At 49.6% G+C, this 14,971-nt stretch overlaps 1 protein-coding gene across 1 annotated transcript; it reads left to right on the forward strand.

The window, feature by feature from the left end:
* Positions 1-2,819: 2,819 nt before the first annotated feature.
* On the forward strand, positions 2,820-11,491 carry Adamts4 (ADAM metallopeptidase with thrombospondin type 1 motif 4). The gene is made up of 9 exons (XM_008847989.2): positions 2,820-3,957; positions 5,037-5,360; positions 5,580-5,712; positions 6,232-6,402; positions 7,642-7,928; positions 8,030-8,216; positions 8,454-8,629; positions 9,629-9,804; positions 10,318-11,491. The coding sequence occupies exons 1-9, from the start codon at positions 3,283-3,285 to the stop codon at positions 10,742-10,744; spliced, it is 2,556 nt and encodes an 851-aa protein (XP_008846211.1). The 5' UTR covers positions 2,820-3,282; the 3' UTR covers positions 10,745-11,491.
* The last annotated feature ends 3,480 nt before the right edge of the window (positions 11,492-14,971 follow it).

Raw genomic sequence — 14,971 nt, forward strand, 5'->3', positions numbered from 1 at the left:
TCAAGTGTAGTTGGGAGGGTCTGCGAGCTCCGCAAGAAAAAAAAAAAAAGACGCCAAGGCCACCACCATTAGTAGAGGCGGGTGCAAGGGTTTGGAGTCACTTTATTACAGATGACACGGGGAGTGAATGTACAGAATCACAGACCCAGGAAGCACCCTTCGTAATGCCTCATCCGGTCTGGACAGTTTCGTACTTTTCTCACCCTACCACTATCCTCCTAGAAGTAACAGCATAGAAATGCGGTAACAATTGATTCCAATTCTCTAAGGACAAAGAGTTTTACCGCCTCAGAGACTAGTTTTTGTCTCTCGTTTTCTTTCTAAGCCCAGCTCCAACTGGACCACCCACCCGTTGGGGTTGTGCAGTTTTCTCACTGGAAAGAGGCCTTCCCTAGATCTCCCCCAGACAGGGTCCCTGGGACACAGCCCACCAGCAGAGCAGCCGGGTGGAGCAGACAAAACAGGGGAGTGGCACAGAGAATTCTTAGCAGCAGAGAAAGAGGAGAAAGCCAGACTTCTAGCCTGAAAATTGACCTAATGGGAACCATACCAAAGGGTGGGGCCAGATCCCTTGCCTGTGGGAACTGACCTAGACCCGGACTAGAGAAGGGGACCCCCCCCACCTCCCGCAGAGCCGAGACAAAGACTTGGTCCCTTTACCCTATACATTCCTCACCCTTTTCCGGGCCTTCTTTCCTTAAACACTAAATGTGTTAAGAGGAGCGCTGCTTATATGTGTGTTAATCCAACCCATGAGAAGTCAGCAGAGACTGTAGGCTGCCTAGCCCTGGAGGTAGCTTGAGTTGGGACTGGGGTGAAGGCTCTTGGGGGGCTGCTTAGGACACTGCATCTTTTGTGCCTGATGCCTGATGCCAACACCCCCCACACACTGTTGCTGCCATTCTAAGGTCCATTGTCTTTCACTGCTGAGTCACCCCCTTTGTTCTCATCTCAGATGGGGGGATGGAAAGGGGCAATAGGAGTACTCTGGTGATAGCTCCTCTTGCCCCTGACCCTTCTGCTCTCTCAGCCCCTTGTCTGACTCCTCCAGCCTCAGCTTGGTTCACTCAGGACCCAGAGAGGGTCAGGGCATGTGATAAGTCAAGAGATGGGACTGGAAGTCACAATAGGGTGGGTAATTCAGGAAATGATGGGCACCAGGGCAGGTATTAGTGACCTGAGCAGGAAGGAAATGAGGAGAGGAAGTATTCTGACGGATATGATGTGGGGGACAGGAGGTGACAAGGCAGAGTGAATAAGGGAACAGGGGTCTAAGGAGGTGGTTCCCCTCTGGGAAAGGGAAGGGAATGCTGAGTGTATTCTCCTTCCTGGGGATTTCCTGGGGAAACAAGTGACCATGAAGTGGGATGAACAGAAATTGCCCCCACTTTTGAACCCTTTACTTTTTCTTTAAAATATGTTTTTAAAAATATTTTATTTATTTTTATTTTATTCTTATGTGTATGAGTGTATTGTCTGCAGTATATGTAAGTGCACCTGTGTCCATGGTGTCCATGTCGTGCAGTGCCCACAGAGGTGAGAAGAGGGTGTTGGATCCCCTGGAACTGGAGTTATAGAGGGTTGTTAGCCACCTTGTGAGTGCTGGAAACCCAACCCAGGTCCTCTGTAAGAGCAGCCAGTGCTCTTAACCACTGAGCCATCTCTCCAGCCCCTGAACCCTTCACTTCTTTGCCTTGAGAGTCCACTGTTTATGTTCTAAGTCCCCTCCAATTCTGAGTCAAATGAATCATTTGCCTCTTGCCTCCAACACTCCCGCATCCTCTCAAGTTACTATCCCCAGCCCAGTTTCTGGGCTCCTGTTTCTCTCAGAACTCAAATCCTATTTCCATTCTCTCTATGCCCTGTGGAAAATAGAAGTTAAAGATTACTAGATATTCCAGAACGATTGGATTCTCAGGGGAAGGTGGGGCCAGAGATTGGGTAACTCTGGGTAATTCTGGGTTCCTGAGAGAGCAGGTCTTGTCTATGTTAGGGGCTGGCTGGCTGACTAGAGCAACTGGGAGGGTTTAGAGTAGTTACGAGTGGGTAGGAACAAGGCCAAGCAAGAGCCTGGGGGAAGCTACTGGGAGCTGAGCCAGGGGAATGGGCAATCAGGAAGTAGGGAGGAGGAGCCCTGGAGTGGAATGGCTGTTCCACGCTTTAGAGGGGCTAGGGGTAACTCAGGAAAGCAGAGTAAGAAAGAGAAGGAACATTAGTACAGAGGAGATACCTCTCTGAGTCCTCCTCCTATAAAAAGAAAAGTAGTTAACCTCTCCTTTATCATCTACCTCTTTCATATGTCCATTTCAGCAGAATCACCCCAAACTTTTGGGTAATAAAGTGCCTGAATGTGCCTCCTCTTCTCTCCAGTGGCTTGGTCTCATCATTTATTCTCTCTTGATGCTTCTTTACCTGTTCCCGCCCTTTCGACCCAGCAGCTTGTCCCTAGAAATTAGCCTGTGGGGCAGAGGGCAGCCTGAGTAAGACTTGAGGAAGGAAGGCCATGCCAGCTTGAACAGTAGGAACAGAAATTCTCCCAGGACAGATTCTCATCTGTGTGTGCTGTTCAGGCCCTTTTCCCGAGTCTCTACCTCCCATGGGGCTCTGTCCCACCAAAAAGGAAAAAAGACAGCTGAGGGCTGGTTGTAGGGTTTGGGAAAAGGATATGTCATCAACTGGCTCAGTGCCTATAAGGCATCCGGCTGCTAGAGATTCCCCTCCTCTGGGCAAGTCCCATTTTTTTTTTTTTTCCAAGGAAAATAAAAACTAAGATCTTTGGGAAGCAATGATACATCCATCCGAGTCCCACCAACTGAGTGGCTTACAGAACAGCCAATCACACTCAGAAGCTCTGGATGCTTAAAAGAGCCGGTGGGGAGAGAGGCTGGGGAGAAACCAGGGGGACACCCACAGACACACAGAAACAAGAGAGAAGAGGAGAGAGACAAAGGCACAGCAGAAGAGGGCAGAGGCAGGGCAGGCACTGAGGCAAAGCCAGACAGAGTTGTGCAGAGGGAGAGACCAGAGAAGCTGAGGAAGCCTCAGGCAGGGAGAGACAAAGACCCAGGAGAGGAAGGCACAGGAGGAGGTTTTGGAGGAGAGAGACCCCTGGGCACCTTTCTGAAGCCTGAGGGCTATTTTCTCCATCTCCTCCCAACGTCCCCAACCCCTCTAAAAAACTTTGTCTCAGATCTTGGCACGAGTCTGAGCCTCCCCCGTCTCCGGGCTAGGCTTTAGAGAAGAGCTTTCCACAGTTAGGGTGTGAAGGGCTTGGTGCCCCAGATGGCCGCAATCCCTCCCAGCTGCTGCAGCACCGGTACCATGTCCCAGATGGGCTCGCATCCCGGGAGGGGCTTGACCGGGCACTGGCTGCGGAGAGTCCAACCCCGCCTGCCGCTGCACACTTTGCCGCTCACCAGGCTGGAGTGGCGGCTGTTGCTGCTGCTGTTGCTGGTCTTCTTGCCCTCAGCCTGGCCAGCCAGCCCCCTCCCCAGGGAGGAGGAGATCGTGTTTCCTGAGAAGCTGAACGGCAGCGTCTGGTCTGGCTCAGGCACCCCGGCCAGGCTGGTGTACCGCCTGACAGCTTTTGGGGAGGCGCTGCTACTAGAGCTGGAGCAGGACCCTGGTGTGCAGGTCGAGGGGCTGACAGTGCAGTACCTGGGCCAGGCACCTGAGATGCTGGGTGGGGCAGAACCAGGTACCTACCTGACTGGCACCATCAATGGAGATCCGGAATCGGTGGCATCTCTGCACTGGGACGGGGGAGCCCTACTAGGGGTGTTGCAGTACCGGGGCGCTGAACTCCACCTCCAGCCTCTGGAGGGAGGCACCCTTAATTCTGCTGGGGGGCCTGGGGCTCACATCCTACGCCGGAAGAGGCCTGCCAGCGGCCAAGGTCCCATGTGCAACGTCAAGGCTCCTCCTGGGAGCCTCAACCCCAGTCCCCGCAGAGCCAAGGTAGGCAGCCCTGGAGTCTGTGTCTTGCACCAACCTCCGGCCATGTCTGTCCTACTGACCCCTATTCACTCTCCCTCCTCCCACTTCCATTTCTGACTGTTCAGTTTCCCTCCTGTCTGTCTTTCCTCACTCCACTATCCTTACTTTGGAAAGCTCTGATCTTTCCCAGCCTCAGCCCTTTTCCTTGCTCGGAGGGTTCGCTGAAGTGGGTCAGATTCTTTGGGCTGGAATGACCTCGCTCCCCACTCCCTACCCCGCCTCTTCCTGGCCATGGAGTTCCCTGCTGACATAGTTCCCAGCAAAAGCTTTCCTAACAGCCTGTTGGCCTAGGCTCTTTTTTCTGCCCCTGATTTTTACGCCCACCCCAGCTAGCTGAGTGAGGTTTGAAGCCTGAGGGATTGACTCTTGGCTTCTGACTTTGCCTTTAAAATTGTTCTGGCAAACTGCAAACTAGGACAGGAGTGGGCAGAGGAGGAAAGGCATCCCATACCCTCCAGGTCAATCCTCTTTCGACACTGCGGGCTGACTGCAAGGCTGCCTGAGACTCCATCCTTTTCTCTCTCCCGCTCCCAGGTCTCCCTCTTTTTCTTCCCTTCCTTCCCCTCCTCCTTCTCTCGCCTTAATCCAGACCAGACGCTCCTTCCACACCCGCCACGCTGAGATCTGGCCCTGGCCCTAGCTGCTGACTGAATTGTTCCTCCAACCACACAGGGCAGACACGTTGCAACCCAGCCCGCTAGCCCTAGTCCCACAGCCTCAGCCACACTCAGGCTGGGGGACCCTAATGCCCCTCCCCTAAGCAGTCCCAGCTGCTTTTCACCTCTGGGGCCCACTCAGCCCTGAGACGTGGCAAACCTCCTCTTTCAGAACCAACAGCTGATTCCTCAGCATTACCACAAAAGCTCAAGGATTTGGGGCTAGGGGGCGGGGTCCAACTCGGTCTCTTCAGGAATCCTGTGGGGTATGTGAGGTCCAGCTGGCTCTGCTGAGTTCCAGACCCAGGAAGTGAGGGAAGGGAGAGGCCATCCATGGGTCTGGGAGACTATTTCAAGATCCTCCTCTCATTTTTTTCTTTTCAGCGTTTTGCTTCCCTGAGTAGATTCGTGGAGACCCTGGTGGTGGCAGATGACAAGATGGCAGCATTTCATGGTGCAGGGCTAAAGCGCTACCTGCTGACAGTTATGGCAGCAGCAGCTAAGGCCTTTAAGCACCCAAGCATCCGCAACCCTGTCAGCTTGGTGGTGACTCGGCTTGTAATTCTGGGTTCAGGAGAGGAGGGGCCCCAAGTGGGACCCAGTGCCGCGCAGACCCTACGCAGCTTCTGTGCCTGGCAGCGGGGCCTCAACACCCCTGAGGACTCAGACCCTGACCATTTTGACACAGCCATTCTGTTTACTCGTCAGGTGAGGCCCCAGTCAGCACCACAGGCAAGGAACTGTACCACACTGAGGCACTACTGCGTAGATTGTGATGGAAAGGGTGTTCCTGGAGTGTGCAATATGGTGCCTGGTCCAAACTGTACTGCCATAGGTGGCTATCTGGGCCCTGACCATGGTGGGCACTCAGTGTACCAGCTAATCTGGATCTCAGCCTTAAGTATCTTCTGCGCTCCTTCTCCACAGGACCTATGTGGGGTCTCCACTTGTGACACTCTGGGTATGGCTGATGTGGGCACTGTGTGTGACCCAGCTAGGAGCTGTGCTATTGTGGAGGATGATGGACTCCAGTCAGCCTTCACTGCTGCTCATGAACTGGGTAAGGTAGCCCTGGGGTGATGTGAACACTGTAGTGGATAGAAGAAGTATTGAGGATGCTGTGAAGAAATAGTGAACTCAATCACAGTGCAAATTGGGATACCAAGGTGTTTCCTCCTCCACAGGCCTAGGTTCAGGGCGAGAATCCTTCTTTGCTCTGGGCGCAAACAAACATAGATTTTCCCCCAAAATAAGATAGCATGTGAAAACTTACTGTGAACTATATGTATACATGGATATATGTATTTGGAAGTGGAGAGTAAGGGAATAGGGGATTAGGATTGGGAATGGTAACTACAATGAAAAGTGATCAGGGAGGGTTCTTCCCTTTGGGAAAGGGAACACTGAGCAATAAGAGCTACATGTTGAGCCTCCAGAGAACAATAAGGGGATTGGAGACAGGGTTGTCAGGGGAGGGGGAATGGATCTGATCGTTGACAACTATAACCAGATTCATGATGAAGCCCCGAGGCCACAGGGATGGGACCCTTGGACACTAGCAGGACTTTTTTTCTCATAGGCCATGTCTTCAACATGCTCCATGACAACTCCAAGTCCTGTGTCAGTTTGAATGGACATGGGAGTACCTCCCGCCATGTTATGGCCCCTGTCATGGCTCATGTAGATCCCGAGGAGCCCTGGTCCCCCTGCAGTGCCAGCTTCATCACTGACTTCCTGGATAATGGCTATGGTAAAGAGATGACACTTACCTTTCCCTGGGTAGGACTCAATTTCTGTCATCCTTCCCTCCCCCCGAGCCCTCTGTATTTTCATCTCTGGAACATTCCCCATGGGCCACTTTGACTCCTCCATGCGAGCTTCCTCTGCTGTGTGTGATGAGATGAGAAATGCTACAGTCTTAGGGGGTTTCCCACTTCCTACCAAAACAAATAGCACAGACAGAGGAGGCAAATGTTGGCTTGATGCAATTAGAATTGACCTTCTAAGGGCTAGAAGTCTCCAATATTGAGGTGGCTGTAGATCATTAAAGTGCATAGGACAGCAGGATGACTGTCACCAGGCAAAGTTATTGATCAGAAACAGTCTCAAGAATTCTATAGTGGAATCAAGCATGGTGGCACACACTTGTGATCCTAAAACTAGGAAACAAGGCAAAAGAACTGCCATATGACTTCAAGGCCAGCTTGTGCTACAGAATAGTGAGTTCCAGGCCAGCTAGAACTACAGGGCAAAACTCTGTCTCAAAAATCCTAAATAGGAGGGCTGGAGAGAAGGCTCAGAGGTTAAGAGCACTGACTGCTCTTGCAGAGGACCCAGGTTTGATTCCACATGGCAGCTATGAACCAACCTTAACTCCAGTTCCAGGGGAATCTGAAGCTCTCTTCTGACCTTCGCGGCATTGCACGACACAGGTACACTCACGTACATGCAGGCAGTACACTCATACACATAAAATAAAAATAATAATAAAAATAAAATATTTTTTTAAAAAAATCCTAAATAGGGCCAGTAAGGTGGGTGCCAAGCCTGATGACTTGAAATCAGTCCCTAGAGCCTACATGTGGAAGGAGAGAACAGACTCCTACAAGTTGTCCTCTGACTTCCACACATGCGCTGTGGCATGCATGTACCCTCTTTCCACAAGATAGATAAATAAATGTAATGACATGCTGTGCTTTGCATTCCTATGTTCTTTATTTACATGCAAATGTGGCTGTAAGTTCATTTCTCTGTGTTTGTAGTCAGTTAATAGGTAAATTAGATATAATAATAGTCATTGGCTCATAGGTATTTTCAATGAGTTAAAAATATAGTGCTGATCAAGGCTTTATCAGTGCTATCACATAATAAACATCCGATATAGTGTAACTGAGGATCCCTCTGGCCCCAGGAAGCCCAAGCTTTCAGCTGGTAATCGTGAATGTTTCCCACAGGCCCTTGCTAACTTTGTTCCTTAACCCCCTTTCAGGGCACTGCCTCTTAGACAAACCAGAGGCTCCCCTGAATCTGCCTGTGACTTTTCCTGGCAAGGACTATGATGCTGACCGCCAGTGCCAGCTGACCTTTGGGCCTGACTCACACCATTGTCCACAGCTGCCACCACCCTGTGCTGCTCTCTGGTGCTCTGGCCACCTTAATGGCCATGCCATGTGCCAGACTAAGCACTCACCCTGGGCTGATGGTACCCCCTGTGGACCCACACAGGCTTGCATGGGTGGCCGCTGTCTCCATGTGGACCAGCTCAAGGCTTTCAATGTGAGACCTAGGGGCAGGGATGGGGTGCAGGGCCTGGAGGATGGGGATTGGCCCTAAGCCCAGGAAACAGGGTATTAATCCCACATTCTGTGCCTCTGCAGATTCCACAGGCTGGAGGCTGGGGTCCCTGGGGACCATGGGGTGACTGCTCTCGGAGTTGTGGTGGTGGTGTCCAGTTCTCTTCCCGGGACTGCACAAGGCCTGTCCCCCGGAATGGTGGCAAGTACTGCGAAGGTCGCCGTACTCGCTTCCGTTCCTGCAACACTGAGAACTGCCCAAATGGCTCAGGTGAGGGATGAAAGGGATGGGAAGGGATGGTAGGCCAGGAAGAACTGTTCCTTGAGTGCTGGACCAAGAGGTGCTGATTGCCTCTGTTGCTGGAAGGAGTGACTTTATACTTCTAGAACTGTCCCTAGTACTTTGTGGGAGACAGAGATGCCATGCTGGCTAAGGCTCTAAGGGGCTAGGTGGAGGGGGTTGAGGGATAGTGTGAGGAGGCTCTGACTGTCCATTTCATTCCCATAGCACTGACTTTCCGTGAGGAGCAGTGTGCTGCCTACAACCACCGCACTGATCTCTTCAAGAGCTTCCCAGGGCCCATGGACTGGGTCCCTCGATATACAGGTGTAGCCCCAGGAGACCAGTGCAAACTCACTTGCCAGGCCCGGGCACTGGGCTACTACTATGTGCTAGAACCACGGGTGAGGACCAGAAGTTTTGGGGCCCTGTTTATGCTTGTATACTCCCTAGTGGTCCCTCTGCTTTCTGATGGCAAAGTCCCTCCATTGGTACCATTGCTGGCATTTTCACAGCTATGCCATGCCAGCCCATGGGTTCACTCAGGCCATGGGTGTTCAATATTAGGCAAACAAACCCCAGACTCTAAATAAGTGGCCAATGAAGCTGCTCTGGATTCTCATAGCTCTGTTTCCTTCCCCCTCTTTCTTCATCTTTTTGCATTGTTTGGTGAGAATGGAAGTGTGTGACCTTTTGGGCAAGTCCTTAACCCTGCTTTCCATGAATTCCTCTGTCAAATAACTGGCTCATGGACAGCCAGTCTCTCAATGGACAGGCTTTCTGTAAACCACTGACATCACCCTTTGTGTGACAGATTGGTGAACTGAAGACTGGAAGAAGGAACTACTAGCCCCTATCAGTTTTGCTCTCTCCCTTCCCCAGTAGGAAGCAGAAAATTATTATAGGTTGGCTGCCCTCTAGTGTCCATTTGGAGGCAGTACCACTAAATTTAGGGTTTTATGTTGGGTCGCAGGCCTAAAAGTCCCTTCTTGCCTTCTCTGTTTATGACCCTTCTACACGGCAGAATTCCATCTCTAGAAACTTCAAGCAGCAGTTTGGGGACAAGATTCATGTTTATAAAGAATTTTGTATGCTGCTTGATTCATATGATTCATAGTCAGTGCTCAGAAAATGGTTACTCCATTTTTTCTTTTTTTTGGTCTGTTTTTGAAACAGGGTCTCCCTGTAGCCCCACCTGGCTGGGAACTCACTATGTAGACCAGGCTGGTCTTGAACTCACAGAGCTCCTTCTGCCTCCACCTCCCTAGGGCTGGAACCACAGGCATGCGCCACCATGCCCAGCTTCATCCATTTTTTTCCGATGCCTCTTCCCAGATGTTTTGCTTATGAACCCCTGTTTACTTAGCAAGACCCCTTAACATATCTCCTCCTCTTCTCTTCAGGTGGCAGATGGAACCCCCTGTTCCCCAGACAGCTCCTCAGTCTGTGTCCAGGGCCGCTGCATCCATGCAGGCTGTGACAGGATCATTGGCTCCAAAAAGAAGTTTGACAAGTGCATGGTGTGCGGTGGAGATGGATCTGGCTGCAGGAAGCAGTCAGGCTCCTTCAAAAACTTCAGGTCCTTTCACCATCTATTTTTCCCCCTCTACTTTCCTGGTTGCTCTGCTGGGTCCTGGGGCTATATATTTTCCTAGCGACTCAACACTTTGTAGTTTAATGTGGAGACAGATGGGGAAGCAGTTACAATGCAGTGTTCCATGTGTTGAACAGAGGACAGAGGTCACCAGGTGCTGTGAGAATCCCTGAAGGCATCTGGGAAGGCTTCCATGGGAAGTGACCTCTGAGGTAACAGTAGGAATTAGACAGGACCCAAGGAGATGAGGGAAGGAATGGCACTTCAATAAGAAGTAGCATTAGTAAGCGTTCAGAAATATAAAGGAGGAAAGAAGCCAGGTGTGTGGGCGCCTGCCTTTCAACCCAGCACTGGGGAGGCAGAGGCAGGTTAATCACTGTGAGATTGAGGCCAGCCTGGTGTAGGACAACCTTGTATACACACATACACAGAAACACAGAAGGGCAGGCTGAGGAGATTCAGGAGATGCTGAGCCCTCCATCTACTCCTTCCTTACAGGTACGGATACAGCGATGTGGTCACTATCCCTGCAGGGGCCACCCATATCCTTGTCCGGCAGCAAGGGGATTCTGGCCTCCGGAGCATCTACCTGGCCCTGAAGCTCTCAGATGGCTCCTACGCCCTCAATGGTGAATACACACTGATGCCCTCCCCCACAGATGTGGTACTCCCTGGGGCAGTCAGCTTGCGATACAGCGGAGCCACTGCAGCCTCAGAGACACTGTCAGGACATGGGCCACTGGCCCAGCCTTTGACGCTGCAAGTTCTGGTGGCTGGCCACCCACAAAATGCACGCCTCCGGTACAGTTTCTTCGTTCCTCGGCCAGTCCCTTCAACACCACGCCCTCCTCCCCAAGACTGGCTACACCGCCGGGCACAGATTCTGGAGATCCTTCGGAAGCGTCCCTGGGCAGGCAGGAAATAACCTCACCATCCCCGCTGCCCTTCCTGGGCACCGGGGCCTCGGACTCAGCTGGGAGAATTGAGGGGGCTTCTGCAGCTGCCTCATGCTAAGACACATGAGGAGGGGCTATAGGGGGCTCAGACCCACCTGGCCTCTCTGTTTTAATGTGCAGGCTGGCCCTGCCCTGGTTTCCTGCCCTGAGAGGCAGTGATGAAGGTGAATAGAAAGGGGCTAGGAGACAGTCACCTATCTGAACTACTCCCTCTGCCCTGCAGGTGACAGGAGGTAGAGGGAAGGCAGGCTGGGTCCTGGGTCCCAGTTGTATTTATTTAGTATTTATTCGCTTTTATTTAGCACCAGGGAAGGGGACTTGGGTCTTGGGGAAACTCACCTCCACCCCTTATGGCCCCATTCTGGCTAGGAAATTCAGGGTGGTGGTGATAAATATAAGTGGGGTGTGTGTGTGTGTGTGTGTGTGTGTGTGTGTGTGTGTGTGTGGAGGTACAACCTGCCCTGCTTTCCTTTCCTTAATTTGTTTTCTGGGAAAGGAAGAGCCAAGGGTAGGATGGGCCTTCAGGGAGTAAGAGATTATATTTTTTAAAATATAATTTGAAGTCTGCTATTTATATGCTCCTTTTGGGGTCAGACAAATGTGGGTTGTACCTTGGCCCCACATCTTTGAGCATTAGTTTTCTCATTCTCCAATAATAATACCTCCCTTAGAAATTTGTTGTAAGGATTAAATAATGTAAATAAAGAGCTACCATAATGCCTAGCACTCAGGAGGTGCTCAACAAGTGGCAGTTTTCTTGTTGTCTTTGTTCTGTCCACTCTCACTCTGAAGGAGGGAAGTTGGCAAGGACCCATGTCATTTATGCCTTTCTTTATCCACAGGCTCACTTCCCTTGGTTGGCAGTACTCTAGCTTGAATTCTGAGGGACTATCAGAGAAAAGACACCCTGTCCATCACCTCTGTAGGCTCACAATGACATGAAGCAAATATAATAAACATTAGCAAGTATAGCCAATGAGAACATGAAGGTGCAAAAATAACTACCTCAACACAAACAGGTGTTTGGTAGCAGAGTGATGGTTGAGGGGATTGAGGAGGGATGTTGTAGTAGAGCACTGGAATGGGAGCTGATGGGTCTGAACTATAACCAGGATTCAACTTTTTTTTTTTTTTTTTTTTTTTTTTTTTTGGTCTTTTTGAGACAGGGCCTCCCTGTAGCCCCAGCTGTCCTGGAACTCACTATGTAGACCAGGCTGGCCTTGAACTCACAGAGATCCCCCTGCCTCTGCCTCCCAGGTGCTGGGATTAAAGGCGTGTGCCACCATGCCTGGCCCAGGACTCAACATTTTATTACCTGGGTGATATTAGACAAGTCACTGAAACAGAACCTTAGATTATAAGTATGTAGAATGGGTGTTGGAGAGATGGCTCAGTGGTTAAGAATACTTGCTATTCTTCCAGACGACTCGGTTCCCAGCACCCACGTGGCAGCTAACAAACATAACTCCAGTTCCAGGGGATCCAATACCCTCTTCTGGCCTTTGTGAACATTGCATGCACATGGTGCACTTATATACATATAGGCAAAGCACTCATACACATAGAATAAAAATAATAAAATATTAAAAAAAATAAGTATGTGGAATGGGGCTAATAGTAACTGTTCCCATAGGGTTGCTCTGTGAGCAAACACTTAAGTATTTTCAAACAGTAAAGGCTATCGTAACATGAGAGATACCCTTTATGATGACTGAATGACTGGGACAGTGACCCCAGAACCAATCAAGAAATCCAGCAGATTTTTTTGGAAGATGTGAGGTTCGAATAGAATTAAATAAGAGGAAGAGGATGTGGTTTGGCAGGGATAGACAGCAAAACAAAACAAAACAAAAAAAGCGTGAAGAAGGATCTGAGGAGACAGGAGCCAGCTGTTCAGTAGCGGCAGAATGTGAGGAGCAGCAGAGTGCTGGAATAGATCTCCTTTCCTTGAGAAATAATCTGGGCAGTCTTGTCTGTGCTATGGGTGGGACAGGAAAGGGCAAGGGAAATTTTGACTTTTAAGTGACAGGACTGCTAGAGGTTGGGAAAGGGACTGAATGTGGAGTTAAGGAAGAACTACAGGTAAAGAAGACCTTGAGGTGAGGGGGAGGGTGAAGAAACCAAAGGCATCTCACTCTGCCATAGCAGCTCCTGTGGGGACTACCAAATGTGGCTTGAGATGCAGAGCTGGGTCTATGCGGTTGAGAGGTAGGCATGGAAGTTGTGGCAGTGTGTTGTGTACTACACTCACTGGAGCTAGGCTTTGTTAACCAAGTTTGTACCAGGCAGAGGCTTACACAGTGTCATATACTTCACATCACCCAGCACAGTGCCTGCTCACTCTGCAGCAGTGAGGAAAGGGCCATCTATGCTCTTTCTCTAAGAAGGGTTCCCACTACTGTGCTTGCTCCCTGGGGGGTCTTGAGGTCCTCTTACCAATCAGGCAGAAGGCAGCAGGAGTATGGGACGAGGCCAAAGTGATCTTCAATTGCTTTATCCAGTCAGCAAAACTGGATGAACAATATGTTTATGGAACTTAATATTATGAGCTCATAGTACAAAAAGCAGAGCTCTGTTTAAGTGGATGCAATATACAAACACAAATGATGTATTGTATCCTTAAAGAGCTCACATTGCATCCTGAGGAGGAGGTTGTGTATTAAATATGCACAAAGAGAAAGAACTGGCCAGCACAAGGAACTATAAGATGAAGACAAAATGAACAGTGCAGAGATTGATACCCGGACTTAATGCACCTTGAGGGTTCAGGAAGGAGGAACTTCGGTTGGGTTTTGGAGAGTAGATAATTATGATAGCCTTCCTTACCTTTCTTTAAGGTTCTTGGAAATTCACACTTTGTAAATCACTTTCACTTATGTTATTTTTAAAGAAGAGTCACTTTGCTCGCTGGTCAGGACTCTTACTGACATAAAGAAATTTTCTTCTTGGGAAGTGGAGGCACGAAGATAAGGATTTCAGCATCAGCCTCAGCTATATCATAGTGAGTTTAAGACCAGCTTGGCTACATTAGGTCCTGTCTCAATTTTTAAAAAATTTTCTCCAGAAAAGTATTGAGCTTAAAGGCCACCTCTGTGACTGAGTAGGTTGGTAGGTGGATATGTACAGTGAAGGCATAACAGAGAGTGCACCAGCCCTTATTGTAAGGCAACACCCTATCCCTTGTGGGAATGAACTTCCCTATATCACCCCTTTATACCCATAGTATAAGCTGTACCTAATATCCATCCTGAAGTCAAAACAAAAGTCCAACAAGCTCTTGCTAGGGATGTGGGGTGAGGGTGGGGGAACATACCTCCTTGTATATGAGCCAAGATGAGCTCAGTCTCCCCAATCTTTTCTACTTTTTTTGCCTCTATGGACTTGAACTAGGATGTGGTATAAAAGCAGGAACAGAAACAGGTAAAGAAGAAGAAAGGAGGCACTGAAACTGCTCCGGTATCTCTTTGTAAAGATGAAAAGAGGGAACCACAAGGAACTGGAAAAAGAAGAGGCAGTGATTGATAAGGAAGTAAGCTTCTCCCTAGAGAAGTTCAAGTGGAGTTTGGACTTTCTCATTTTAGAAAGTGCAAGTGTTATGCATGTGGATACATTTGTACTGGGAAAGAGATCGAAACAATAACTGAGTTGGACGAATTTCTTAAAACTTCCCCTGAGATTCTCTTGCTTCTTTGGTTAGAGCAGAGGAAATCCAGGCATTTGTCCAACCACTGTTTTTGGGGTGGTGGTGGGAGAGCCAAGCTTTCTAGATGGTGCTAAGGAAGGGGCATTTATTTTTCTACACCATCTCTAGCTCCACTTCTCTACTCTCCATACAGTACTACAGCATTTTTTTTTTGTTGTTGTTTTCTAAAATACTAGATTGACAACGACAAAAAGCAGTATCTCATTGATTATGGCTTGTCTGAGAGGAAGGGGCAAGGGAATGGATTTCAATGTATTAACATTTTATTGGCTAAGAGAATGATGCTTCTGAGCCAACTGAATACCTTCCTCATTGACTGTTGCTGGGGAGAAGCCAAAATCATTGGCAGCAAGAGTAACCAGCTGACAGCTGGAGGAAACCACCAGTTCTAAAAATGCTCTGAAAGAGGGGTGAGGGTTTGGGGGGGGGGCTCAGAGGAGGTGGGGGAGCAACAATACTGAACAACTTCCCCAGAGAGGACCTTATATGGGGA

The sequence above is a fragment of the Nannospalax galili genome, unplaced genomic scaffold (genome assembly GCF_000622305.1).
Source record: "Nannospalax galili isolate Female #2095 unplaced genomic scaffold, S.galili_v1.0 scaffold484, whole genome shotgun sequence".
NCBI classification, from domain to species: domain Eukaryota; kingdom Metazoa; phylum Chordata; class Mammalia; order Rodentia; family Spalacidae; genus Nannospalax; species Nannospalax galili.